The sequence below is a fragment of the Mustelus asterias genome, chromosome 5 (genome assembly GCF_964213995.1).
Source record: "Mustelus asterias chromosome 5, sMusAst1.hap1.1, whole genome shotgun sequence".
NCBI classification, from domain to species: domain Eukaryota; kingdom Metazoa; phylum Chordata; class Chondrichthyes; order Carcharhiniformes; family Triakidae; genus Mustelus; species Mustelus asterias.
In genome coordinates this window covers 24,537,330-24,564,021 of record NC_135805.1, presented here as the reverse complement: position 1 = coordinate 24,564,021, position 26,692 = coordinate 24,537,330, and the positions used below count along the sequence as shown (strand labels likewise).

The window sequence follows — 26,692 nt, the reverse complement described above, 5'->3', positions numbered from 1 at the left end:
AGGAGAAGGGGTCATAGTTTGAGGATAAGGGGTAAACCTTTTAAGACTGAGGTGAGGAGAAATTTTTTCACCCAGAGGGTGGTGAATGTCAAGAATTCACTACCACAGAAAGTGGTTGTGGCCAAAACATTGCTGATTTCAAGAAGAAATTAGATAAAGCTCTTGGGCTAAAGGGATCAAGGGATATGGGAGGAAGGGGGGGATTGAATTTGATGATCAGCCATGATCAAAATGAATGGTGGAGCAGGCACCATTCCTGCTTCTATTGTCTATGTTTCAACGAGAAAGAGCAAATGCTCTGTCAAATACCAGTGTTCAAGCTGCAAGAACCCCTCGAGATCAACTCATGCCAGAGCACTTCATACGATCTATCCCTCCCACCACCCAATCCACCAACAGCTCCACCCTCCTGAAAAACACCATCGCACTACCTTCCTGAGTCCAACTTCTTGATGTCTCTTCACAAATCCAGAAAAACAATTTCATCCAACAACTCAGTTCCACGGTGTATAATATTTAACAAGAATAATCCTTAGTAGCCTGGCTTACATGGTCATTTACCGAACCTTGTTCTCCCAGTGTATCCTCAGAGACTACAGTTTGGGAAGTGGAAGGCTGTTGACTATGGCTATCAACCTCGAGAAGACCTGAGCCTAAAGGATTTGGTTGTAAAAGGCAATAACTCAGCACAGGCCGGGCCATCTGGCCCCGGTTTGTTCCATGGCACTAATGAGCACTAGTGGATTACATGGCAGGAGAGTAGACATATTGTCATCCTGGCAGGTGGGTCTCCAATGGAGACAAGGCCAATCTCCTGGAACTATGTCACTGCAAGAGAAGCGTGCAGGAGTTCAGTAACAAGAATTTTTGGAAGCTTCTGCAAATGCTGCACCCATTGTCAATTAAGTACAGGGCACTCATGAGACCACATCTGGAGTGCTGTGTACAGTGATTAAGGAAGAATGTCATAGAATCATACAATCCTACAGTGCAGAAGGAGGCCACTCGACCCATTGAGTCTGCACCGACCACAATCCCACCCAGGCTCCATCCCCACAACCCCACGCACTTACCCGAGCTAGTGCCCCCGACACTAAGGGGCAATTTAGCATGGCCAATCCAACAAATCCACACATCGTTGGACAGTGGGAGGAAACTGGGGTGGCACAGTGGCTAGCACTGCTGCCTCATAGCGCCAGGGACCTGGGTTCGATTCCCGGCTTGGGTCACTGTCTGTACGGAGTCTGCACATTCTCCCTGTGTCTGCGTGGGTTTCCTCCGGTTTCCTCCCACAGTCTGGAAGACGTGCGGGTTAGGTGCATTGATCCGAACAGCCGCCGGAGTGTGGCAACTACGGGACTTTCACAGGAACTTCAAAGTCACTATCGTATCTGCTTCCACTACTTCCCGTGGGTTCCAGGCACCCACCACCCTGTGTGTGAAAACCTTTGTGAAGAAAGAATGAGTGGTGCTGTGAATGTGCCATTATTTTTCTAGCAATTTCTGTCTCTTGTTTTAAATTTATTTTTTGAATATTGCTGAAGAGACTTGCTGTTGAAGCTTTTTGTCTTGCACTCATCATCAGGACAAGCAAGAGAATGCCACACTTGGGCATTCTTGTGTTTGTTTTGACGAGCACAAGACAAAAAGCTACGGCAGCAAGTCTCTGCGGCAATATTCATGTTTATTTTTCTCAATGTTCTGCATTGTTTCGCTGCTTTATTTCCAGACTTCAGCACTTGGCTTCAATTCTAAAATGCAGACATTAGTAGCACGTGCTCTACACTTTGCTCATCTGTTTCCAATCAAGCTGAAGTCTTTCTGCAATCATCTTCTCCTGTCCAGATGACTGCACTTCCCTTGATGGGCCTCAAGCCAAAACACAGCTGAGGTCAGAGTTCAACCACACTGCCCACTGTATACGAGCTTCAAAATAGAACTGCATTGCAAAGAGAACACAACAGAATCATAGAATGCCTACAGTGCAGAACCAGCACAAAATAATTGTATTTGGCATGGCATAAAGGTAGATAAGTATCAAATCTATTTAATTGATTGCACTTAAAACCTCAAGATAGCCTCACTGCAGACACTCTGATGCAGTCCTAACACAGAAATTTGAAGCAAGAGTAGGCCATTCGGCCCTTCGAGCTTGCTCCGCCATTCATTTTGATCACGGCTGATCACCAAATTCAACATCCTGATTCCCCCCTTCCTCCCATATCCCTTTTGCCCAAGAGCTATATCTAATTTCTTCTTGAAATCACACAACGTTTTGGCCTCAACTACATTCTGTGGCAGTGAATTCCACACATTCACCACCCCCTGGGTGAAGAAATTTCTCTTCACCTCAGGTCTAAATGTTTACCCCTTATCCTCAAATTATGGCCCCTAGTTCTGGACTCCCCCACCATCAGGAACATTCTTTCTGAATTTAGCCTGTCTAACCCTGTTAGAATTTTATAAGTTCCTATGAGATTCCTTCTCACTCTTCTAAACTCCAGTGGATATAATCCTTATCGACTTAGTCTCTACTCATATGACAGACCTGCCATCCCAGGAATCAGCCTGATAAACCTTTACTGTACTTCCTCGATAGCAAGGACATCCTTCCTCAGATAAGGATACCAAAACTGCACACACTACTCCAGGCGTAGCCTCACCAACACCCTATACAATTCCTATATTTCCTATGATGTCCTGATGTATTTTGCCTGTGGGAGATGCTGTCCTTAATTTTAGGATGATGTCCTTGTTACAACTTGGGACTCATTTCTGACCTCCAAGAACATGCTCAGAGCAAAAACCAACAGCCATAAGAAGTCCATTTCCCACAAACTGTAATATGACCAGCCGGTAATACCCAAAATGCATGGGAAGGCAGTGGTGTAGTGGTAATGTCACTGGACTAGTAATCCAGAGGCCTAGGCTAATGTTCTGGGAACATGGGTTCAAATCCTAATACAGAAGCTGCTAGAATTTAAATTCAATTAATAAATCTGGAATTGAAAGCATGAAATTATCATTGATTGTTGCAAAAACCCATCCAGTTCACTGATGCTCAATGGCCCACATGTGATGTGGTTTGCCCTGAACTGCCCTCTGCAAAAGCCTAGCAAGTCACTCAGTTCAAGGGGCAAGTAGGGATGGGCAACAAATCCTATAAAAGAAAAATCTAGAATATCCCTTACCCCCCTCCATCACTATCAAGCCACGCAATCAACTCTGGTTCATGGAGGATTGTAAAAGAGCTTGCTGGGTAAAGCATCAGGTATACCCGACTGACCTGGTGAAGCTACAACACATCACATTAAGCAGCAAAAGAAGTATAGCTAATGAAGGGGGATATGGACATGGATGCAGGAACATGTTGTAGAGCTGACACAATGAGCAACTTTCCAAATTTCCTCACTCCACCCCTCTGCCACGTCTAAAGCCACCTCCATGAGCATGGGAAAATTCTAGCCTTTCATTCTCATTTCTCTCTCCACAGATGCTGCCGAAACTGCTGAGTGTATCCAGCATTTATTGTTCATGCTCCCCAGGGTAAAGGTGGTTTCACAATTAACCCAAATGTGAGCTTCCATCAATTAATAGAAAAAGGAACCCGAAAACAATAGGGCATAAAAACAACAGATGTAGATATATCTGTCAACCTTGTGCCCCGAGTCCAAGTCGAATAGAATGCTACAGAATGAAGGCCTCAGACACCAGGGAATGATTCCCTACCATGATGAGAGTTTTAGCAGTCTCAGCTTGAAGATCCTGAGCCCACGCACAAAACTGCCCAAAATTCAATGATAACTAGCTGTGCATCCTGTCAAAAAAACAGGTGGGATGAGGTATTTAAAAAAACACACCCACTTTGGCTGTACCTTGGTCACCAGTGATGGAAACAAGAGAAATGTGTGCACATGTGAAATGGTCTTCTTTACACACATGAACTTAAAACCCATTTTGTACTTAAACAAGCCAGTTTTATGACTGACGCTTTTTTCAAAAACAGATACAACCATTTTTTTTTTTAAAAGAGGCCCTTTAGGAAAACTGGATCTTTATCTTTTAATTTCTTCAAATTCGACACCAGCAGCCTTCCCTTACCCTTCCCACCTCTCATAGAATCATAGAAACCCTACAGTGCAGAAGGAGGCCATTCGGCCCATCGAGTCTGCACCGACCACAATCCCACCCAGGCCCTACCCCCACATATTTACCCGCTAATCCCTCTAACGTACACATCCCAGGACTCTAAGGGGCAATTTTTTAACCTGGCCAATCAACCTAACCCACACACATCTTTGGACCTCTCAACCAGACTCTCTCATTTAAAACTGTACAGTGAGGAACTCTCCTTCACTCATGCCAATTTCACCTTTGTCACAAAGTTGCTGGTGTCAAAAGTGGCTCAGAAAGGCATGTACTTCGGATCAGAGAAAGTGGAGCAGGTCATAGGGAGTTTTATTTTGCGTCAGTCACAGACACTGAAAGAAATAGCAAAACGCTGCTGAACGGACTTGATAGAAGGAATGTGGGAAGAATGTTTCCTCTTGTGGAAGAATCTAGAACTCGAGGCCGCTGTTTAGAAATAAGGGGTCGCCTATTTAAGACAGAGGTGAAGAAAGAAAATGTCTCTGAGGGTTGAGAGACTTTGGAATTCTCTTCCTCAAAAGGTGGTTGAGGCAGAGTCTTTGAATATCCTTAAGACAGATAGATAGATTCTTGATAAACAAATGTGAAGTTGAAGCTAAAATTAGATCAGCCACGACCTTATGAATGGTGGAGCAGACTCAAGGGGCCAAGTGGCCCAGTCCTGCCCCTGATTCGTACTATTTGTTTGTAAGGCACAACACTTTGGAACAATAAGATCCTTCTTACTCTTGGATAGAAAATTCACCCAAATTTTAAAAACAAAAGGCTATTTTGAGGATTGGAAATAAAAAGTCTTTGAGTGCATTGAGGTATTTGCTGCAAATGGCGAGTTCCATTTGCTCAGAATGCCATTGACTAAGTTCAGTCACACTGATGATTATATACATTTAGAATAACATAATTATAATGGATGGTAATGGCAGGGCAGCTGTTCCTAAATCTGGCCCCTTAACCGTTTCAAGCCAGTTCTTCACTCTTAATTTCTCTTGATCCTTTAAACAGTTTAACACAAATTTTAAGTTTGAAGCTTTTCAAACAGAGAACCTGATCCTTTTTTCCTAAAGAAAGTTACAATTTCTTCAACATTTTTGGTGCAGTCGATGCTAATCTTGCAGAGAGCTAGAGGGAACTTTAACCCAAACAAAATACAGCCAGTTGGGCTCAGTGTGTTGTGGTGTGGGAGGAGGAGTGGAGTGGAGGTTTAAAGTCTTGTAAAAAAAATCAGGTTCCTGATTCAAGCCTCCAATCACCGCCTTCTGATTTTAACTGAAGTGGGTGGGAGTGCAAGCAGCGTCATTGGAATTATCCATTGGAGGCGACACGGTAGCACAGTGGTTAGCACTGCTGCTTCACAGCTCCAGGGACCTGGGTTCGATCCCCGGCTTGGGTCACTGTCTGTGTGGAGTTTGCACATTCTCCCCATGTCTGCGTGGGTTTCCTCCGGGTGCTCCGGTTTCCTCCCACAGTCCAAAGATGTGTGGGTTAGGTTGATTGGCCATGCTAAAATTGCCCCTTAGTGTCCTGAGATGCGTAGATTAGAGGGATTAGCGGCTAAAATATTTAGGGATATGGGGGTAGGGCCTGGGTGGGATTGTGGTCGGTGCAGACTCGATGGGCCGAATGGCCTCTTTCTGTACTGTAAGGTTTCTATGATTTCTATGATCAGCCTTTAAATCTGATAAAGCAGCATGCCTCATTGTTGCTCAGATTTTCATCTAACTGAAACTCGGACATCATCCAGGCGAGAGTTTGCTGGATCCAGGAGAAGAGTCTTGGTACTCCTGCCTGAGCAAAACGGGAGTATTAAACTTACATAAAGCCAAATAAATGGATATGGGGGGCAGCTTGGTTAAGGTGGATTGGGAATTTAGATTGAAAGATATTCATAGAATTTACAGAATCACTACAGTGCAGGAGGCCGCCATTCGGTCCATTGAGCCTGTACCGACAACAATGCCACCCAGGCCCTATCCCTGGAACCCCAAGTATGTACCCTGCTAATCCCCCTGACGCTAAGGGACAATTTAGCATGGCCAATCCACCTAACCCACAGACACGGGGAGAATGTGCGAATTCCACACAGTTACCCAAGGGTGGAATTGAACCCGGGTCCCTGACACTATGAGGCAGCGGTGCTAACCGCTGTGCCATCATGCCGCCCAATGACAGTAGATAGGTAAAGATCATTTGAAGAAATATTTCACAATTCTCAACAAACATTCCACTGAAATACAATGCTCCCCAGGAAAAGTAACCCATCTGTGGACAGATTGAAAATAGTACGACATTAAAAGCACTGGTTTACAATATTTTCTAGAGTAGGAGTTAGTCTGAGGCCTGGGGTTTAGAAATCTAAAGATGGACATAAAATATGACAGTGAACGAGTAAGAAACGAGCAAATTCTAAGACTTTCTTACATGTGTGATAAGGAAGAGAGTAGCAAAAGTAAACATGGTTATGACAGGATAGATTATAATTGGTTTAATTAAATGGCCGAAATGTTAAACAAATATTGTGCGTCTATCTTCATCATAGAATCATAGAGTCCCTACAGTGCAGAAGGAGGCCATTCGGCCTATTGAGTCTACACCAACCACAATCCCACCCAGGCCCTATCCCCATAACCCCATGCATTTACCCTAGATAGTCCCCCCTGACACTCGGGACAATTTGGCATGGCCAATCAACCTAACCCACACATCTTTGGAGTATCATAGAAGATACAAAACATTCAGAAATAGTGGGAAACCAAGAGTCTAATGAGAGCAAGGAATATAAAATAATTAATATCAGTAAAGGAAAAGTAGTGAAGAAATTTATGGAATCAAGAACCCCACGGACTGATGGTTTACATTCTAGGGTTTGAAGAGAGCTGGCTGCAGAGATACTGGGTACGGTGCTTGTGATTGCCCATAATTCCTTAGATTCTGGAATAGTTCCTGGGGATTGGAAGGTAGCAAATGTAACAATGCTATGCTAGAAAGGAGGGAGAGAGAAAACAGGAAAATGCAAGCCCGTTAGTCTAACACTGGTCGTCAGGAACGTGTTGGTCGTCAGGAATGTGTTGGAATCTATTATTAAGGAAATGGTCGTAAGGCACTTAGGAAATCAAAAATTGGTGAGGTTTTATGAGAGGGAAATTGTGCTCGACAAACCGATTTGCGTTTTTTGAAAATGTAACATGATAATAACCAGATAATGGTGTCAACCTGGCAGTGTCCTGTGCCAAGAGGCAGCTCCAGGGGACATTGGCAGGCCAGGTCCCTCTCCCCAGGGCTATATTTACTTTTACGACCCCAGGGAGACCCCCACGACAGGTTCACATCCGGGTGAGCTGTTGTAATTGGTGCTGGCATGCTGTCACGCCGGGGCAGAGAGAGCGCTCGCTAATGACATGCTAATGTATTAAAATAAGCTTTCTGTGGTCCCGCAGTGTGTTTCACACCATTCCATCTGCGAAGGGCCAGTAGGATCAGAACTCAAGCTCACCCCACATGAATTGTACTCTCTGGATTTTGAGCACTCACCACCATTCCCACAGACAGAGAGCGCAGGCTCAAAAATCACTCTCCCATATGTTTTGACGTGATGGCAGATGGCTACATATTGGCCAGGACACCAGGGATAACGTCTATTCCTTTCTCAAATAATAACATGGAATCTTTTATGTCTACCCAAGGGGTCAGACAAGGTTTCGGTTCAACATCACATTTGAAAGTCTACCCCTCCAACTGTGCAGCACTCTCTCAGTGCTACACTGGAGTGCCAGGGAAATAAATCAACTTTCAGAACTTCTTTTTTGTCAAGTTATTTTCTCCCTGAGAACAGGAGGGAAGGAAACCGATGAAAAATAGGTGATTTTTGTGAGACCCCCCAATGTACATTGACCACAGAGATGAAAACTCCAGCACAAAATTCAGCAAAGCTGCGCATTTAACCCTCTTCAAAGAGCTGTTACAGCTGTGCACTAATAAATGTTTTCCATCGAGTGCATTAATAAGGACCCCGTATGCGAGAACCCAAAAAGGGAAGGAATTTAATATAAAAACAAGATTTAAAAAGAAACTGCAATAGAAATGATGGTTTTGTGACTAAAAGTGAGAATACTTTTTTTTAGTTTATTTCCACAAAAATATATTAAAGTTTTGTTTGCAAGTATTGATAAATCAGCTGAGAGCCTGGCCGGTTCATATAAAAGTTCTCAAAAGGTTCATCCAACTGACATGTTGAGGGCAAATATATGCCTCACACAAGTTTACATCCCAGGTTTGTGCCGCAAATGTTGCCTTCCTAAAATGTGCACAGTAATTAAAGGGAAGAGGCCACATTAAGACCAAAAAAAAGACTTGAGAATGAGAAAAGATACAATCGTGCTCATAATTTCCAATGCTTAGAAAATCTACCATTTTCGCATTTTCTACCCCACTCAATTCTCAAATGATAATAGTGGAGGATAATTGCAAAATATATCCATTTATACCACAAGTGCATCACAGATGCTGATCACCCTCCATACAACAGCACGGAAACCTTTGTATTATCTGGTGTATTCAACGACTTTAGTCCATATTTTCCCGTAACCATTGTTTTTCATTGCCAAGCATGTTTTTGAATGTGCTAATCAAGCTGGATGTGGTTAACAGCTCACAAAAGAGGCAATCTAATAGTAATAAAAGCAAATTACTGCGGATGCTGGAATCGGAAACAAAAACAGAAAATGCTGGAAAATCTCTGCAGGTCTGATAGCATCTGCGGAGAGAGAATATTAGCTCTGACGAAGGGTCATCCTGACTCAAAACGTTAGCTCTCTTCTCTCCAGAGAGGGAATTGAGGGATATGGACCGATTAAGGGCAGAAGGTTTTTTTTAAAAACTTTAGTTGGGGCATCATGATCGGCTTGGGAGGGCCGAAGGGCCTGTTCCTGCGCTGTACTTTTCTTTGTTCTCTCTACAGATGCCGTCAGACCTGCTGAGATTTTCCAACATTTTCTGTTTTTGAATCTAATTATAATACTGTACTTGCTAAAATGAAATACTTTGCTCATTCACATCTTTCACAGTAAATGAGTATGTAAAGTACAGAATCCAATCAGACATAGCTGCCAACCACATTAATCAACAAAGAGAACAGTGTTCTTGATGCCAATTTACCTGCCACGGTTAGAACAGAAGGCGACCTGTCTGCAGCCATTTTTATCTTATTGCCATTTTGTAACCAGTAAATATCCACAGGATACGGTGGACCCACTGCCTCACAAGTGAGATTAAAAGCAGCATTTCTTGAGACGTTCTTTGTTTCAGGCTCTTGAATAAAACTTGGCAATCCTGCAAGGGGCAACATGTAAAAATGGCATCAATTAGCAATGAGATACTCTAAATGCACATACTATTCATAATGTACTCAAAACCTCATCTATTATCTGTGACATATGCTAACTTTGCCCATTGGAATAATTGTGCCCTAAAATGTACCCACTGACCATGACTATGTATTAGCCATGACGTCTGTGCATCTGCATTTTAACTTGGGCACATTCACAAATCCTTGCAGGTGGAAAAACAAACGTGAGGCAGTTAAGAAAGCAACTGTGATATTTGGCGCTGTAAATTGGTGCGTTTAATGCAAAAACAAGGAAACCTTTGCGAATCACTGGTTAGGCCAAGTTTAAACACATTCGAGGAAGGACGTCAACACTTTGGAGGGGATACAGGGAAGGTTTGCCAAGATGATATCAGAGATTAGGGAATTCAGTTATGTGGAGAGATTGGAGAGAAGCAGGGATTGTTTTCCAATAGGCACAATAGACTTACTCAAAATAATAAAGGGGCTTTGATAGAGCAGGTTGGGAGAAATGGCTCTGGAAAGTGGGTCATAGAATTAAAATATTTGTCAAATGAACTACATGGGGAAATAATTTCTCACAGCTGATTGTTACGATCAGGAACACTTCTTGAAAGAGTGATGAATGACACATGATCAAAAGGCAATTGGCCAAGTATTTGAAGATGAACTCCACTAATTCTGGCCTCCTGCGCACTCCTGTGAACTACTGCTGTCCATGTCCTAAGTTGCTTCAGCTCCAAGTTCTGGAATTACCTTCATACACCTCTCCACCTTGCTTTCCTCCTTTAAGACACTTCTCAAAACCTTCCTCTTTGACCAAGCTTTTGGTCATGTGAACTAATACCTCCTTATGTTACTCGGTGTCATACTTTCTTTTATTTATAATTATAGAATCATAGAATGCTACAGTGCAGAAGGAGGCCATTTGACCTCAGTCTGCACCAAACACAATCCCACCCAGGCCCTATCCCCATAACCCCACGTATTTACCCTAGCTAGTCCCCCTGATACTAAGGGGCAATTTAGCATGGCCAATCCACCTAACGCGCTCATCTTTGGACTGTGGGAGGAAACTGGAGCACCTGGAGGAAACCCACACAGACACGGGGAGAACACGCAGCCTGCCCCACAGTGATCCAAGCCAGGAATCGAGCTCGGATCTCTGGCGCTGTGAGACTGCAGCACTAACAACTGTGCCACCCTAGAAGGAGTGTACATATTACAAAGAAGGAGGTGCTGGAAGTCTTAAAGCGCATCAAAGTAGATAAATCCCCGGGACCTGATGAAGTGTATCCCAGGACATTGTGGGAGGCTAGGGAGGAAATTGCGGGTCCCCTAGCTGAGATATTTGAATCATCGATAGTCACGGGTGAGATGCCTGAAGATTGGAGAGTGGCAAATGTTGTGCCTTTGTTTAAATAGGGCTGCAGGGAAAAGCCTGGGAACTACAGGCCAGTGAGCCTCACATCTGTGGTGAGTAAATTGTTGGAAGGTATTTTGAGAGACAGGATCTACAGGCATTTAGAGACGCAAGGACTGATTAGGGACAGTCAGCATGGCTTTGTGAGTGGAAAATCATGTCTCACAAATTTGATTTGAGTTTTTTGAAAGGGTAACCAAGAAGGTAGATGAGCGCAGTGCAGTTGATGTTGTCTACATGGACTTTAGCCAAGGTACCGCATGGTAGATTGTTGCATAAGGTTAAATCTCACGGCATCCAGGGTGAGGTATCTAAATGGATACAAAATTAGCTTCAAGAGGGTGGTTGTAGAGGGTTGTTTTTCAAATTGGAGACCTGTGACCAGCGGTGTGCCTCAGGGGTCAGTGCTGGGTCCACTGTTATTTGTCATTTATATTAATGATTTGGATGAGAATATAGGAAGCATGGGTAGTAAGTTTGCAGATGACACTAAGATTGGTGGCATAGTGGACAGTGAAGAAAGTTATCTCCAATTGCAATGGGATCTTGATCAATTAGGCCAGTGGGCTGACGAATGGCAGATGGAGTTTAATTTAGACTAATGCGAGGTGATGCATTTTGGTAGATTGAACCAGGGCAGGACTTACTCAGTTAATGGTAGGGCGTTGGGGAGAGTTACAGAAAAAAAGAGATCTAGGGGTACAGGTTCATTGCTCCTTGAAAGTGGAGTCACAGGTGGACAGAGTGGTGAAGAAGGCATTCGGCATGCTTGGTTTCATCAGTCAGAACATTGAATTCAGGAGTTGGCACGTCTTGTTGAAGTTGTACAAGACATTGGTAAGGCCACACTTGAAATACTGGGTGCAATTCTGATCACCCTATTACAGAAAGGATATTATTAAACTAGAAAGAGTGCAGAAAACATTTACTAGGATGCTACCGGGACTTGATGGTTTGAGTTATAAAGGAGAGGCTGGATAGACTGGGACTTTTTTTGCTGGAGTGTAGGAGGCTGAGGGGTGATCTTATAGAGGTCTATAAAATAATGAGGGGCACAGATCAGCTAGATAGTCAACATCTTTTCCCAAAGGTAGGGGAGTCTAAAACTAGAGGGCATAGGTTTAAGGTGAGAGGGGAGAGATACAAAAGTGTCCAGAGGGGCAATTTTTTCACACAGAGGGTGGTGAGTGTCTGGAACAAACTGCCAGAGGTAGTAGTCGAGGCGAGCACAATTTTGTCTTTTAAAAAGTATTTAGAAAGTTATATGGGTAAGATGGGTATAGAGGGATATGGGCCAAATGCGGGCAATTGGGATTAGCTTAGGGGTTTTAAAAGAAAAAGGGCGGTATGGACAAGTTGGGCTGAAGGGCCTGTTTCCATGCTGTAAACCTCTATGACTATAATGCTCCTGTGGAGCATCTTGGGATGTTGTGGCACCTTAAAAGGCACAATGGAAGCTGTTGTGGTTGAGAAATAGTTTGCAGGTTTATGGGGGAAATAAGCTGGGTGGCGGTGCGGGACTAAACTGGACAGCTCTTTCAAAGAGCCAGCACAGACGTGATGGAATGAATGGCTTCCTTCTGTGGTGCAAGATTCTATGATTTTACAATGACAGCTATGTCTGGCACCTGTAAGTTATCTGATACCGTATCACAAGTCTGCAGTATACCTCATCAAAATTTAAGAAACAACAGAATCAGTGAAGGAAGCAGAGTGCCAAGTCATACAGGTAACTGTACACAGAACAAGGCCATGAAGGATTGTTGTATGTTACAATTCTCTCCTCCCTCATACCAAAAGGCACAAATTCATGCTGGGGTACTGCTCTACCGTTTTGGCAACCTTCAATACCTTCACCAAGGTTTTAGTCACAAAGGATGGCAAGAGCTATTTCTAACAGCTGCCTTAATGGTCCCAAGATCTCTGACTCCACCAAGCAGCCTTTCCAATTCCTATTGCTGAGATTTGCGATTTGAGTATATAACATAACCCATGACAGGAAGGAGAAGTGAAACACAGATTATGACTCAAGTTTCCCCCACACCAAACGAACAAGAACTTTTAGAAACATTCCCCTTCCATGCTTCCCCTCTTTTCAGAATCTCTCTCTTCAGTCATATCTTTCCCTCCATCCTCTGTTGCCACATTTGACTTGGTGGGAAATAAGGACACAAATCTATTTTGTTCAATAGAGTAGATGCTTAATGATTAAACTGATAGAGGTACAAGGGGGCCGCATTAAGTTAGGTTACAGAATGCACAATAACAAAGCAAGTTGATGAGTTGAAGTGTGTCTGGTGAAGTCAACATAGATTTTGGCAAGGACCCACATAGCAGACTGGACAGAAAAGGAAAAGTCCATTGGATGAAGGAAAATGGCACTCGAGTCCAAATTGCACTCGAAAGGGTGCAGAGGCGATTCTCCAGGATATTGTCTGGGCTGGAGCATTTCAGATTTGGAGAGGCTGGTTAGACTGGGGTTGTTTTCTTAGAGCAGGGAAGACTGAGGGGAGACCTGATTGAGGTGTACAAAATTGTGAGAGAAGATAGAAGGGTAGATTAGAAGAAACTTGGAAGGGTCAATAACCAGGGGCATAGGTTTAATGTAAGGGGTAGGAGATTTAGAGGGAATTTGGGGGAATACTTTTTCACCCAGAGGTTGGTGGGAATCTGGAATTAACTGCCTGAAAGGATGGTAGAGGTGGGAACCCTCACAAAATGGGATCACAATACATAGATGCTTGATGATTGGGGCAGACACAACGGGCCATAGAATCCCTACAGTACTGAAAGAGGCCATCTGGCCCATTGAGTATGCACTGATTCTCTGAACGAGCTTCCCACCCAGGCCCAGACTGCAACCCCATGCATTTACCATGGCTAATCCACCTAACCTGCACATCTTTGGACTGTGGGAGGAAACCGGAGCACCCGGAGTAAACCCATGCAGACACGAGGAGAACCACAATCACCCAAAACCAGAATCGGACCCGTGTCCTTGGCACTGTGAGGCAGCAGTGCTAACCACTGTGCTGACCAGGAGCCTCTTTCTGTGATGCAAAACCCTTCGGCTCTAAAATTGCTCCATCGGCAGGAATCAATGATTGACAGATCTTTTTGTAACTGAAGGTTTGTTTCCAGTCGGGTTTTGTAGGGCTCGGTATTTGAATCCTTGGTTCTCAACCTGACTATCCATGATTTAGACTTAAATGCAGGGGCATGACGAAAGACTTTATGAATAATACAAACATTGTCTACGGAGTTGTTAATGAGGAAGAAAAATGGCAAATATAATTCAATCTGGATAAGCATCAGGTAATGCACTTGGAGAGGGAAAGCAAAGCAAGAGATTAAATAAATGGCAGGATACTCGAATTGTAGGGGAATGGCAGTACCTTGAGACTGCAGATCCCCAGTTCCCTAAAGGAAACTGGGCAGAGTGATAAATCGGCTATGAAGGCAAATGGGTTATTTCCCTTCATTAAATGAATTTGGAATACAAGGGCAGGGACGTTATGTATAAAATGTTAGTTAGGCTACAATGGAGTTTTGCTTACAACTGTGGTCACTGCATTGAAGAATGTGGTCGGGTTACCTTCATGCCTGTGTGGTGTGGAGTAGGGGAGGGTGGGGTGGGAGGGCGAATGCCTTTCTTTGCTGAGGGGTTAGTTGTGGTGGGTGAGGAGGGGGAGGATGCCCCTTTTTGCTAAGAATTGATGGGTTTGGGGGGAGGATGCCCCTCTTTGCTCAGGGTTGATGCCATTTTTTTGCTGAGGGGTTGGTTGGGGTGGGGATGGGAGGGGGGAGGATGCCCCTCCTTGCCTTGGGGTTGGTGCTGCTCCTCTTGTCAGCAGAGGGGTCACCACTTCCATTTTTGCAAGGAGGGGGACTGGTCTGCAAACACCTTGTTAAAAGGGTACACCAATCTCTGAAAAGTCAGGCTGGTCAGCCGGATTCCCTCTCGGAATATTTTTTCAGGCTAATGGTGGGTGAATGCCACCTGACAGGCGATGCCAATGCCAGCGGGGAACACTCCGGTTTTCCCACTGACATGGGCGCTTAAGAGCTGATTCGGGTCAATCGCGCCCAGGGTACTTAGGAGATTGAAGAGAATGTTACCAGGACTGGAGAAGTTTTGAGAGGGGAAATATTGGATAGGCTGAGCAGAGAACAGAGGAAGTTGAGGGGAGATTTAATTACATTGTACAAAATTACAAGGTGGCTTGACAGAGAGATTTAGGGAATTAACTATTTCTTCAACACAGAAATCAATAAAGAGAGGGCATAGATTTTTAAAGTAATTGCTGGAAGAATTAGGGGGGGGGGGAATTTAGGATAACTGTTTTTTAGGCCAGAAGTGACAGAGAAGGTTGAAGAGAATACAATAAATGTTGCCTGTGTGGATTTTAAGAAAGCATTGAAAAAGTATTGACTTAAGGATGAAAAACAGGGAATTATGACTGGAGAATGGTGAGCCATAGTTTTTTAATTCGTGGGGCACGGGTGTCGCTGGTTGACCAGTATTTATTGCCCATCCCCTGTTGCCCTTGAGAAGGTGGTGGTGAGCTGCCTTCTTGAAACGCTGCAGTCCACATGTTGTGGGTTGACCCACAATGTCATGAGGGAGGGACTTCGAGGAGTTGCACACACTCAGGCAAGTGGAGAATATTCCATCACACTCCTGGCTTGTGCCTGGTAGATGGTGGAAGGCTTTGGGGAGTCAGGAAGTGAATTACTCACCGCAGTATTCCTAGTCTCTGACCTGCTCTTGTAGCCACTGTGTTTATGTGGCGAGTCCAGTTGAGTTCCTGATCAATGGTAACCCCAAGAATGTTGGGATTCAGTGATAGCAACACCATTGAATGTCAAGGAACGATGGTTAGAATGTGTCTTATTGGTGATGGTCATTGCCTGACATTTGTGTGGCGCGAATGTTGCTTGCCACTTGTCAGCCTAAGCCTGGATATTGTCCAGAACTTGTTGCATTTGAACATAAACTGCTTCAGTATCTGAGGTGTCGCGAATAGTGCCACTTCTGACCTTATGATGGAAGGACACCTGCAGTGATGTCCTGGACCTGAAATGACTGACCCCCATCTTCCAAATTGCCAGGTATGACTCCAACTCCCAGGAGTGGAAGAGTCAATTACTAGAGGGAACTGGTTTAAGGTGCGAGGGGCAAGGTTTAAAGGAGATGTACGAGGCAGATTTTTTTACACAGAGGGTGGTGGGTGCCTGGAACTCGTTGCCGGGGGAGGTAGAGGAAGCGGATACAGTAGTGACTTTTAAGGGGCGTCTGGACAAATACATGAATAGGATGGGAATAGAGGGATATGGTCCCCGGAAGGGTAGGGGGTTTTAGTTAAGTCAGGCAGCATGCAGTCAGTGCATAAGTCAGTGCAGGCTTGGAGGACGGAAGGGTCTGTTCCTGTGCTGTAATTTTATTTGTTCTAGCAGAGAGTTTGCCCCCTGATATCCATTGATTCCAGTTTTGCTAAGTGTTTCCCCAAGGATCAGTGCTCGGACTGCTGCGTTATTTGATAGAGATAAATGATATTGGGTATGGGATTCTTTGGATGGTGGGTTTTCTTGGCCTGCTCTCTGAAGAGTCAGTGGGGAATATAACCTTGCCAATACTGACTGCCTTGCAGTCATTTACTGCTCCAAAAAGTGTTAATTGGCTGCAAACAGGACTTTGGTCCCTCACTCAGGAGAAGTCATACCTCAAAGAGCTAAATATGGAGTGTGTTAATATGTGGGGTTATGGGGATGGGGCCTGGGTAGGATTGTTGACGGTGCAGGCTCGATGGGCTGAATGGCCTGCTTCTGCACTGAAGGGAAAATGCCAGCAAACCTGTTGTCCCAGCAGTGCCAGTACCAGCAGTGGCCAGAACTGGGAATACAAGCTGTCTCTCCAGAGTCAAAGTCCCAGAGCCCAGAATCAGGTAAGCGTGGGTGGTCTCACAGCAAGGTGGAGAGCTGAGAAGATTGGGTGTGATCTTAATGGAGAGATTTGGGGGCTAGCATCTGTGGGGGGGGTGGGGGGAGCAGATATTGGATATGGGGGTACCTGATTTGGAAAGGCGGCGGTTCTTGAAGGAGCTGGGTCTTCTCTTCCTACCGGAGGAAGCCTGAGCAGAGCAACTTGCCAGGCAACCCCGCTCCAGAATCGCTCCCACCAGCATACAAATTGCCCACTTGAGGGTCTCAATTGGGCCAAGTGCTGGCCTAGACCTCGTCTGTTTCACTGTAAAACTGTGGAGAGGTTGGGGCTGGCGCAAAAGTGGTGGGAAGGCCTCTGGGAAATTTTATGGGTCTCTCACCGTTCCCACACAAACACTCCGATAAAAAGGACCATAAAACTATGCGCTTATATATTGAAATATAGAATAAAACTGCACAACTTGGAGAGGTGGCAAACATTGAGCATCAATGGGCGGCACGGTGGCACAGTGGTTAGCATTACTGCCTCACAGCACCATGGACCCGGGTTCAATTCCCGGCTTGGGTCACTGTCCGTGGGCAGTCCGCATGTTCCCCCCGTGACTGCATGGGTTTCCTCCGGTTCCCTCCCACAGTCTGAAAGACGTGCTGGTTTGGTGCATTGGCCATGCTAAATTCTCCCTCAGTGTACCCGAACAGGCGCTGGAGTGTGGCGACTAGGGGATTTTCACAGTAACTTCATTGCAATGTTCATGTAAGCCTACTTGTCACACTAATAATTAAACTTTAAACTAAATTGCAGATGGTATTCAACCTCAAAATGTACATCGATATAATTTTGGAAGTTTGTAGTCGATGAGGAAACTATTAAGCCCATCGTATTTGTACCTGCTCCTATCCATGGCAATTGAAAACAAATCCCACCACTCTATTCTCTCCAGATTCCTGTATTTCATAAAATCAATGGCACGGAGACATGCCCTTCGGCCCAAGCTGGTCCATGCCGACCAAAATGCCCATCTAAGCTAACCCTATTTGCCTGCGTTTGGCACATATCCCTCCAAACCTTTCCTATCCATGTATCTGTCCAAATGCCTTTTAAATATTGTCAATGTCCCTGCCTCAACCACTTCCTCCGGCAGCTCATTCCACACACGTACCACCCTCTGTGTAAAATAGTTGCTCCTCAGGCTCCCATTAATTCTTTCCCCTCTTAACTTGACAGGATCTACAGGCATTTAGAGACGCAAGGACTGATTAGGGACAGTCAGCATGGCTTTGTGAGTAGAAAATCATGTCTCACAAATTTGATTGAGTTTTTGATGGGGTAACCAAGAAGGTAGATGAGGGCAGTGCAATTGACGTTGTCTACATGGACTTTAGCAAGGCCTTTGACAAGGTACCGCATGGTAGGTTTTGTATAAGGTTAAATCTCACGGGATCCAGGGTGAGGTATCTAAATGGATATAAAATTGGCTTCTTGACGGAAGCCAGAGGGTGGTTGTGGAGGGTTGTTTTTCAAACTGGAGGCCTGTGACCAGCGGTGTGCCTCAGGGATCAGTGCTGGGTCCACTGTTATTTGTCATTTATATTAATGATTTGGATGAGAATATCGAAGGCATGGTTAGTAAGTTTTCAGATGACACCAAGATTGGTGGCATAGTGGACAATGAAGAAAGTTATCTTCGATTGTAACGGGATCTTGATCAATTGGGTCAGTGGGCTGACGAATAGCAGATGGAGTTTAATTTAGATAAATGTGAGGTAGATTGGTATTTTGGTAGATTGAACCAGGGCAGGACTTACTCAGTTAATGGTAGGGCGTTGGGGAGAGTTACAGAACAAAGAGATCTAGGGGTACATGTTCATAGCTCCTTGAAAGTGGAGTCACAGGTGGACAGAGTGGTGAAGAAGGCATTCGGCATGCTTGGTTTCATTGGTCAGAACATTGAATACAGGAGTTGGGATGTCTTGTTGAAGTTGTACAAGACATTGGTAAGGCCACACTTGGAATACTGTGTACAGTTCTGGTCACCCTATAATAGAAAGGATACTATTAAAGAGTGCAGAAAAGATTTACTAGGATGCTACCGGGACTTGATGGTTTGAGTTATAAGGAGAGGCTGGATAGACTCTCTGGAGCGTAGAAAACTGAGAGGTGATCTTACAGAAGTCTATAATATAATGAGGGGTACAGATCAGCTAGATAGTCAATATCTTTTCCCAAAGGTAGGGGAGTCTAAAACTAGAGAGCATAGGTTTAAGGTGAGAGGAAAGAGATTCAAAAGTGTCCAGAGGGCCAATTTTCACACAGAGGGTGGTGAGTATCTGGATCAAGTTGCCAGAGGTAGTAGTAGAGACGGGTACAATTTTGTCTTTTAAAAAGCATTTAGACAGTTACATGGGTAAGATGGGTATAGAGGGATATGGGCCAAATGCCGGCCATTGGGATTAGCTTAGGGGTTTAAAAAAAAAGGCGGCATGGACAAGTTGGGCCAAAGGGCCTGTTTCCATGCTGTAGACCTCTGACTCTATAACTTAAACCTGTGCCCTCTAGTTCTCGATTCCCCAACCCTGGGAAAAAGACTCAGTGCATTCACCCTATCCATGCCTCTCATGATCTTATACACCTCTATAAGATCACTCCTCAGTCTCCTACATTCCAAAGAAAGAAGTCCTAGCCTTTCCAATCTGTCCTATAACTCAGTTCCTTGAGTCCTGGCAACATCTTTGTAAATCTCTTCTACATTCTCTCCAGTTTAATAACATCTTTCCTATAGCAAGGCGACAGTTCAGTATTTATTTCAGCTTCATTTTTTTTTTAAAGTCAACTCTCCCTTTATGAGATGCAACAATCTTTACCTTTGGCAAAGCATTCCACAATTTTTTGGCAAGAAATTTGTCAACCGCTCTCCACAACCTTCAGTGATCATTCTAAATTGACAACCCTTCCAGCTCATCAATGAGTTGCCAAACATTAATATATTACCCTTTCACCTTCTCAAAATCCATCATAACTATCAAGCCTTGACTAAATAGTCACTTAGTCTTTGCCACCTAAATGGAGATTGTTAAGACTCAGGCCAGAAACTCAAGGTGTTTTATGAAGATAGGTTCAAGTTTTTATATTTGAATTTGGCACAGGTGAGCATAAGGTGTTTCACTCCAGGTATGATTCAAGCAACCCACTAGGAAGCTTTTATTAAACAAAGTTCATTTAAGAATACAGTTACAAGAATCAAACATGATATAGTATAAACCTTAACAGCTAGCTATCTATGATGTTCCAAGTCAAACATACACCCCCTTCTAGACTAGGCACAAAATGCAAGTATGCTCACGTGATGCTGGATTTTGCAGCTTTTTAACACCTGCTGTGAACTGGTCCTTTAAATGTTGGATTAAAACTGAGACTTCCCAGTCCTGGAACTTTCCAAAAAGCCTCTGAAGAGAGGGAGACAGAGACAGAGACACTGCCTGGCTCCAGCAGCTTCTAACAGCAGCTCACAGACAGCAGAAGTTCCAACTCCAGAGACAGGGGAAAACAAAAGACACTGCTTTCTGTCTAATGCCCAAATAGCATCTGAGAAAAATGAAATTAAACCGTGGAGTTTTCTGTGGAAAAACAACTGTCCCCAGGCACCACCTAACCTGTCAATCACTCAGCAATTCTAAAAGGACCATAAAACCCCAGGACACTGCATTAGCCCAGATTAAAAATAACCTTGATGTCCATTATATTGCTTCAGTAACAATTAGAGGACACTGGCTGTAGACAAAACAGTGCCAAAACAAAATGCTAGGAGCTGCTTGAAAAAACCTGCAAAGAAACATGATTTAAAAATGTTTCTTAAAGGCACAGTATCGTCACAAGATGATCACTGTATCTCACATCTCTCCTCATAACTATGGTTTAATTCCTGATGCCATTTAATCAATTACTAAATGTCCCATTCCCTTTTTTCCATCTGTTCAGAAAGTTGTTACAAATCACTGACCGAGCACATGTGGTGCTTCCAAAGTGATGTGCTGTAGTGAAAGTCATACCTTCTATCTGGAGATTGATTGTCTCTGATTCAATGGGTACATTGGAGATCATTATCCGACAGTTGTAGGCACCTGCATCAGAATACTGTACTCTTTCGATGCTGTGGGGAAAAAAAAACATTGACTGTTCTTAAGATGCACTGGGCTTGATTTTTACAAAAGCATTCCCACCCCTGCTTCCACATCCACCCACCCCTTCACTCACTTCAGGAATTTCAATAAAGATCTTGCACCTGAAGTCATTTAAAAGGGAAGTCTTATCTGCTAAGGTCCTGGGTTTGAATCCAGCCTTGAGTGACTGTGTGGAGTTTGCATGTTCTCCCAGTGTCTGCGTGGGTTTCCTCCGGGTGTTCCTTTTCCTCCCACAGTACAAAGATGTGTAGGTTAGGTGGATTGGCTATGCTAAACTGTCCCTCAGTTGGCTATGTTAAACTATCCCTCAGTTGGCTATGTTAAACTGTCCCTCAGTTGGCTATGTTAAACTATCCCTCAGTTGGCTATGTTAAACTGTCCCTCAGTTGGCTATGCTAAACTGTCCCTCAGTTGGCTATGTTAAACTGTCCCTCAGTTGGCTATGCTAAACTGTCCCTCAGTTGGCTATGTTAAACTGTCCCTCAGTTGGCTATGCTAAACTGTCCCTCAGTTGGCTATGTTAAACTGTCCCTCAGTTGGCTATGCTAAACTGTCCCTCAGGGTCCAAAGATATGTAGCTTAGGTGGTAAATGCGTGGGATTATGGACATAGAAGAGGGCCTGGGTGGGATGTTCTTTCAAAAGTCAGTGCAGACTCTATTAGCAGATGGCCTCTTTCTACAGGGGTTATATGATCTATGTAAATACCATTTGCCACAAATAATCTTCTTTCCCACTATGCATTGCTATGTGCAGCAATTCACCATTAACCCTGCATTTACTCACTAAAATTGGAAGTGTCAACATGTTCTGCAAAAGCAACATTACTTGAGAGCAAGATAACCACCCTTTGTCCATTAATCTTCCTAGTCATGGCTTGTCCTTGTATTGTGCATCTTCCGACCGTGACGTTTCCAAGGTGGTGTGCTGTCGTGAAAGTCATACCGTTCCTCTCCTTGCTCCCAGACCTGTTGTAATACAGTTCCTGGCTTTGGCCTAATATTGCTTCAGATGGAGGAGTGTGTGTGTGCGTGAGGGAATCTCAAGACACACTCGTAGACTCCAGGAGAGACTTCAAGAGAGGCAAAATGGACTACACTATAACTTTTATTGCTGAAACTTTTTTTAAAAAACAAAGTTAGAGTGTTGTAAAATATTCTGAGGGAGACAAACGGGAATAAAAATAGAGTTTTCTAAAACCAAAATAAGACATTCCTTTACCTGCAGCTGCTGAGAATTCTGGATTTGACTTCACTGACAACAAAAGCAATCCCTTTGTAGAAACAACGGTGGCCATCCATTAGTTCTTTACCATTCTTCAGCCACTGAATAGGCAGATCCTGGAATACACTGGGTACGTCAATGGAACAGTTGAAGTTTACAGGGTTGCCTTGAGATATTACGATGTCTGCTGCTCCAGGCTTGAATCTAATCTGTTGGTGAACCTTTGCTGCAAACATAACATCACTGCTGCTTTGGGCAGTAACTTGTAGTTCTCCAGCTGGCATTGGCACATTCGTCGGTGGCACTTCAATTAAGGGAGGCACGTAGGAACCATCTGGAGGACAACAAATTACATTCTTTGATTATTTCAATGTCTTGTTTCATTAGGGCTCTGATAGACACCAAATAATGTGTATGGAAGTCAAAATTAACATCTGAAAGCTGAAGATTCGTGACCTTGCTTACGGATCTGGGAATTTGTCCCTTAGACTGGCAAATTGAGCACTTCATTCTGATATTTAAGAAAGGTGACAGAGGGAAACCAGGCAATTATAGAGCAGCTAACTCAATATAAACTGTAATAATTTCCAGAGAATAAAGATAGAATGAGTGACCACTTAGCTAGCATTGTGGAGAGGAGGTTTTAGCTGATGAATTCATTTGTGTTTTTTGAAGAGATTACTAAATTAATGGACAGGGGAGTGGGTGGATATTATTAACATGGATTTCCAACAGACATTTGAGAAAGTCCTCAGCTAAAATTGAAGTGCATGGAATTGAAGGCAAATTATTGACCTGGTCAGGAAACTGGCTGGAAGGGAGGAGGTGGGAAGTCAGGGTAATGGACAGAATCTCAAATTAACCAGATAGCACTAGTGGTACCTCACAAGGGTGGGAACTGGTGCCTCAAATGCACATTATGTTTATTAAATACATACATGATAGGCTAGAAAGTCACATATCTAAGTCTGCTGATAACTCAATGGATTATAATCAGCACAGATGGATGGATGTTGATAGATTAAGTGAATGTACAAAACTGTCTCAAATGGATACCAATGTGAGGAAATGCAAGGTCATCCACTTTGAACCTATAAATGCATAAAACAGAGTACTTTCTAAATGGCGAAGAGCTAGAAACAGCGGAGATCCGAAGAGTATTGTTCCCTGTGCATTGACTCTTAAATTTTAATGTTCAGGAAATAAGAGATGTGAAGGGCAGGTTTTTTTTAAAAAACACAGAGTGGTCAGTGTCTGGAACACACTGCCGAGGAGGTGGTGCAGGCAGATACAATAGAAGTGTTTAAGGGGCTTTCAGATAAGCACATGAACATGCAAGGAATCGAGGGATATGGACCAAAGGCAGGCAGAAGGAATTAGTTTAATTTGGCGTCATGTTTGCCGCAACATTGTGGGCTTAAGGGCCTATTCCTGTGCTGCACTGTTCTATGATCTAATCATGGTCTTTAAATCTAGATGACTAGAATACAAGGAGTAAAAATGATTCTGCAGCTATATGAAGCCCTGTTCAGACCACAACTGCAGTATTGTGAACAGTTCAGTACACTCCATTTCTCAAAGAGTATATTGGCCTTGGAGGAATGATATGTAGACGTCTAGGATTGTATACCCTGGATTTAAAAGGTTATGGGTGTGATTTGATTTGCGAACAATTTCAAAAGGCTGGGGATGCATCTGATAACTCAAAGCACAGTGCATAATTGTAGTGCAAAGTACAGAATCTGCAACTATACATAAGTAGTACATATTTCAGTGAATGTATGATTACGTGAAACATTTTTTAAAGTTAAAGTTTATTCAGTGTAACAGTAAGTAGTCTCACAACACCAGGTTAAAGTCCAACAGGTTTATTTGGTAGCACGAGCTTTCAGAGCACTGCCCCTTCATCAGGTGAGTGAACCTGATGAATTTATCACTCACCTGATGAAGGGGCAGTGCTCTGAAAGCTCATGCTACCAAATAAACCTGTTGGACTTTAACCTGGTATTGTGAGACTACTTACTGTGCTACCCCAGTCTAACGCCGGCAATTCCACATCATTGTCATAAGTAAGCTTACAGTAACACTGCAATGAAATTACTGAAAATTTCCTCGTCCAGCGCCTGTTCGGGTACACTGAGGGAGAATTTAGCATGGCCAATGCACCTAACCAGCACGTCTTTCAGACTGTGGGAGGAAACCCACAGACATGGTGAGAAGATGCAGGCTCCGCACAAACAGTGACCCAAGCTGGGAATTGAACCGGGTCCCTGGCGCTGTGAGGCAGCAGTGCTAAGCACTGTGCCACCATGCTGCCCACCACAGAGGACAAATTTTCCAGTGTGGCTCAGCAGCAAGTGTTGGGATTGGTTTGGATGAAAATCCCAGATGCCTTCCTGTCATTTACTGACCAGCCTTCACCACTCAAATAGTTGCAATCAAGTGTATCACTCAGATTACACATTAGGAATTCACCCCATGCCTTAATGGAGTATTTTTGCGATTTATCCATTTGTTCATCAACACTTGACAGCTCCGACAAACATGTATGTCACCTGACAGCTCCACTCTTGAGCTAATAAACACCGACTACATCTACAGTGCCAAAGTTCCAAACACAATGGGGAGAATGACAGACACACAATGGCATAACATTTTCAAATTGAGGATCATTTTGAAACATACGACTTGGCACAATGTACATTAGGCTTGTCAGCATGCTTGTGAACAATTATACACGGCCAAGGATCAGGCCAAGGACATTCTGGAGAGTGACAGCTCCACACAGGGAACCCTCTCTACTGGTTAAAAAAAGGCATTTGCTTCATCAGATAAAAATGTTATGTTTCTGTTAAATTTTCTGATCTGTCAGTTGCTAAACAAAAGCAACTTTCTGAAGTTGCTGCCAAAGATAGAAAGGTTGCTGGTTTGGACTGTGGGGGTTAAAAAAAAAGTTTCATCTCCCGCCCAAGGCAGTCAAATTCCTATTTCAGTCATATTGCTGGCGTGGGGTACAGATGGATAGAAATAAAAGCCACACATCCACCCACACCGAGAAAAGGGTTGGCAGCTTCCTATGTAAAGTGAGGGAAAAGTGCAGAAGGAAACTCATTTCTGAGCATCTCTTGGTGAATGCTTCAGAGTAACCACCAGTAAAGGCTGGTGGCAGCCTATCAGTGTGGCATAGTGGCACAGTGATTAGCACTGCTTCCTCACAGTGCTAGCGACCCGGGTTCAATTCCAGTCTTGGAGTGACTATCTTGCGTGGATTTGGCAGATTCTCCCTTTGTCTTGTGGATTTCCTCCAGGTGCTCTGGTTTCCTTCCACAGTCCAAAGGTGTGCTGGTTAGGTGGATTGGCCATGATCAATGCGCAGGGTTATAGCGGAATAGGGTGGGGGAAGTGCTCTATTAGAGTGTCAGTGCAGACTTGATGGGCCAAATGGCCTCCTTCTGAGCTGTAGAGATTCCATGGGTTCAACGTGACTGATGAAAAATGAAAAAACCCAAGGAGACAAAAAGGAGCTGGGAAGAAAATAAGATTTTATACAATCCAAAGGAAAAACAAAGTCTACTCAAAAAGAAATTGCACAAGATAAAAATGTTACGTTTCTGTTAAATTTTCTAATCCGTCAGTTTCCTTCTGCACTTTTCCCTCACTTTACATAAGAAACTGCCAACCCTTTTCTCGGTGTGCGGGGTGGGCTGTCTTTATTCCCATCCATCCTTACCCCACACCAGCCATATGACTGAAATAGAAATTTGACTGCCTTGGACAGGGGGTGATGAAACTTCTTTTTAAACCCCCACAGCCCAAACCTGCCCTACCACAGAAAGTGACCAAGCATTAAAAAATGTGATGCCAGTGTATCTTTAAGAATTTTTTTTAAATCATGTTCTCCGCAATTATAAGCAGCTTAGGTTTTTTATTGTTGCCAGGCTGTCTGCTTACAAGTCCTTTTATTGCTGCTTCAATGGTTTAAATGGGGTTTGTTTATTTTTACTCTGGGCTTCATGCATTGTCTGGGATTTTGCAACCTTTTTTTGTTAAGGGGAAGAATGATTGACAGGTCAGGTGATAGGAGTTCTTTTATTTTCAGTTTTGGGCTGCTGTTTTAGTTCAGAAGGTGTTTGAGCATCAGACTGAAAAGCAGTGTTTCTCTCTCTCCCTGGCTCACTGGAAACAGGTATTCTTGCCTTCCTGGAATGAAAATTCTGCTGTGGTGGTTTACTAGCTCGTAACTAGAGTCTCCCTCTCCCTGGTGTTTTGGGAAGCTGTTCTGACTCCAAGCTTGTCTGTGTGTGTATATCAAGAGAACTGCAGCATCCAACCAAATGACGAAGCTCCAGTATCACACGAGCATCCTTGTTTTCTGGATTAAACTTGTGGCAAGGTTTTTGGTCGAGGAGGTTTTTTGGTAGGAATATTATTACA

The 26,692-nt window shown here is 43.8% G+C and overlaps 1 protein-coding gene across 1 annotated transcript in view; it reads right to left on the bottom strand.

The window, feature by feature from the left end:
* The window catches only part of mertka (c-mer proto-oncogene tyrosine kinase a), a 137,527-nt gene that overhangs the window by 96,746 nt on the left and 14,089 nt on the right, over positions 1–26,692 (bottom strand). The window contains exons 2-4 of the mRNA XM_078212285.1: positions 22,256–22,592; positions 20,904–21,004; positions 9,301–9,474 (exon numbers count right to left, since the gene is read on the bottom strand). Of these exons, the coding sequence (XP_078068411.1) occupies positions 9,301–9,474; positions 20,904–21,004; positions 22,256–22,542 (562 nt within the window). The 5' untranslated portion in view covers positions 22,543–22,592. The remainder of the gene's footprint in view (positions 1–9,300; positions 9,475–20,903; positions 21,005–22,255; positions 22,593–26,692) is intronic.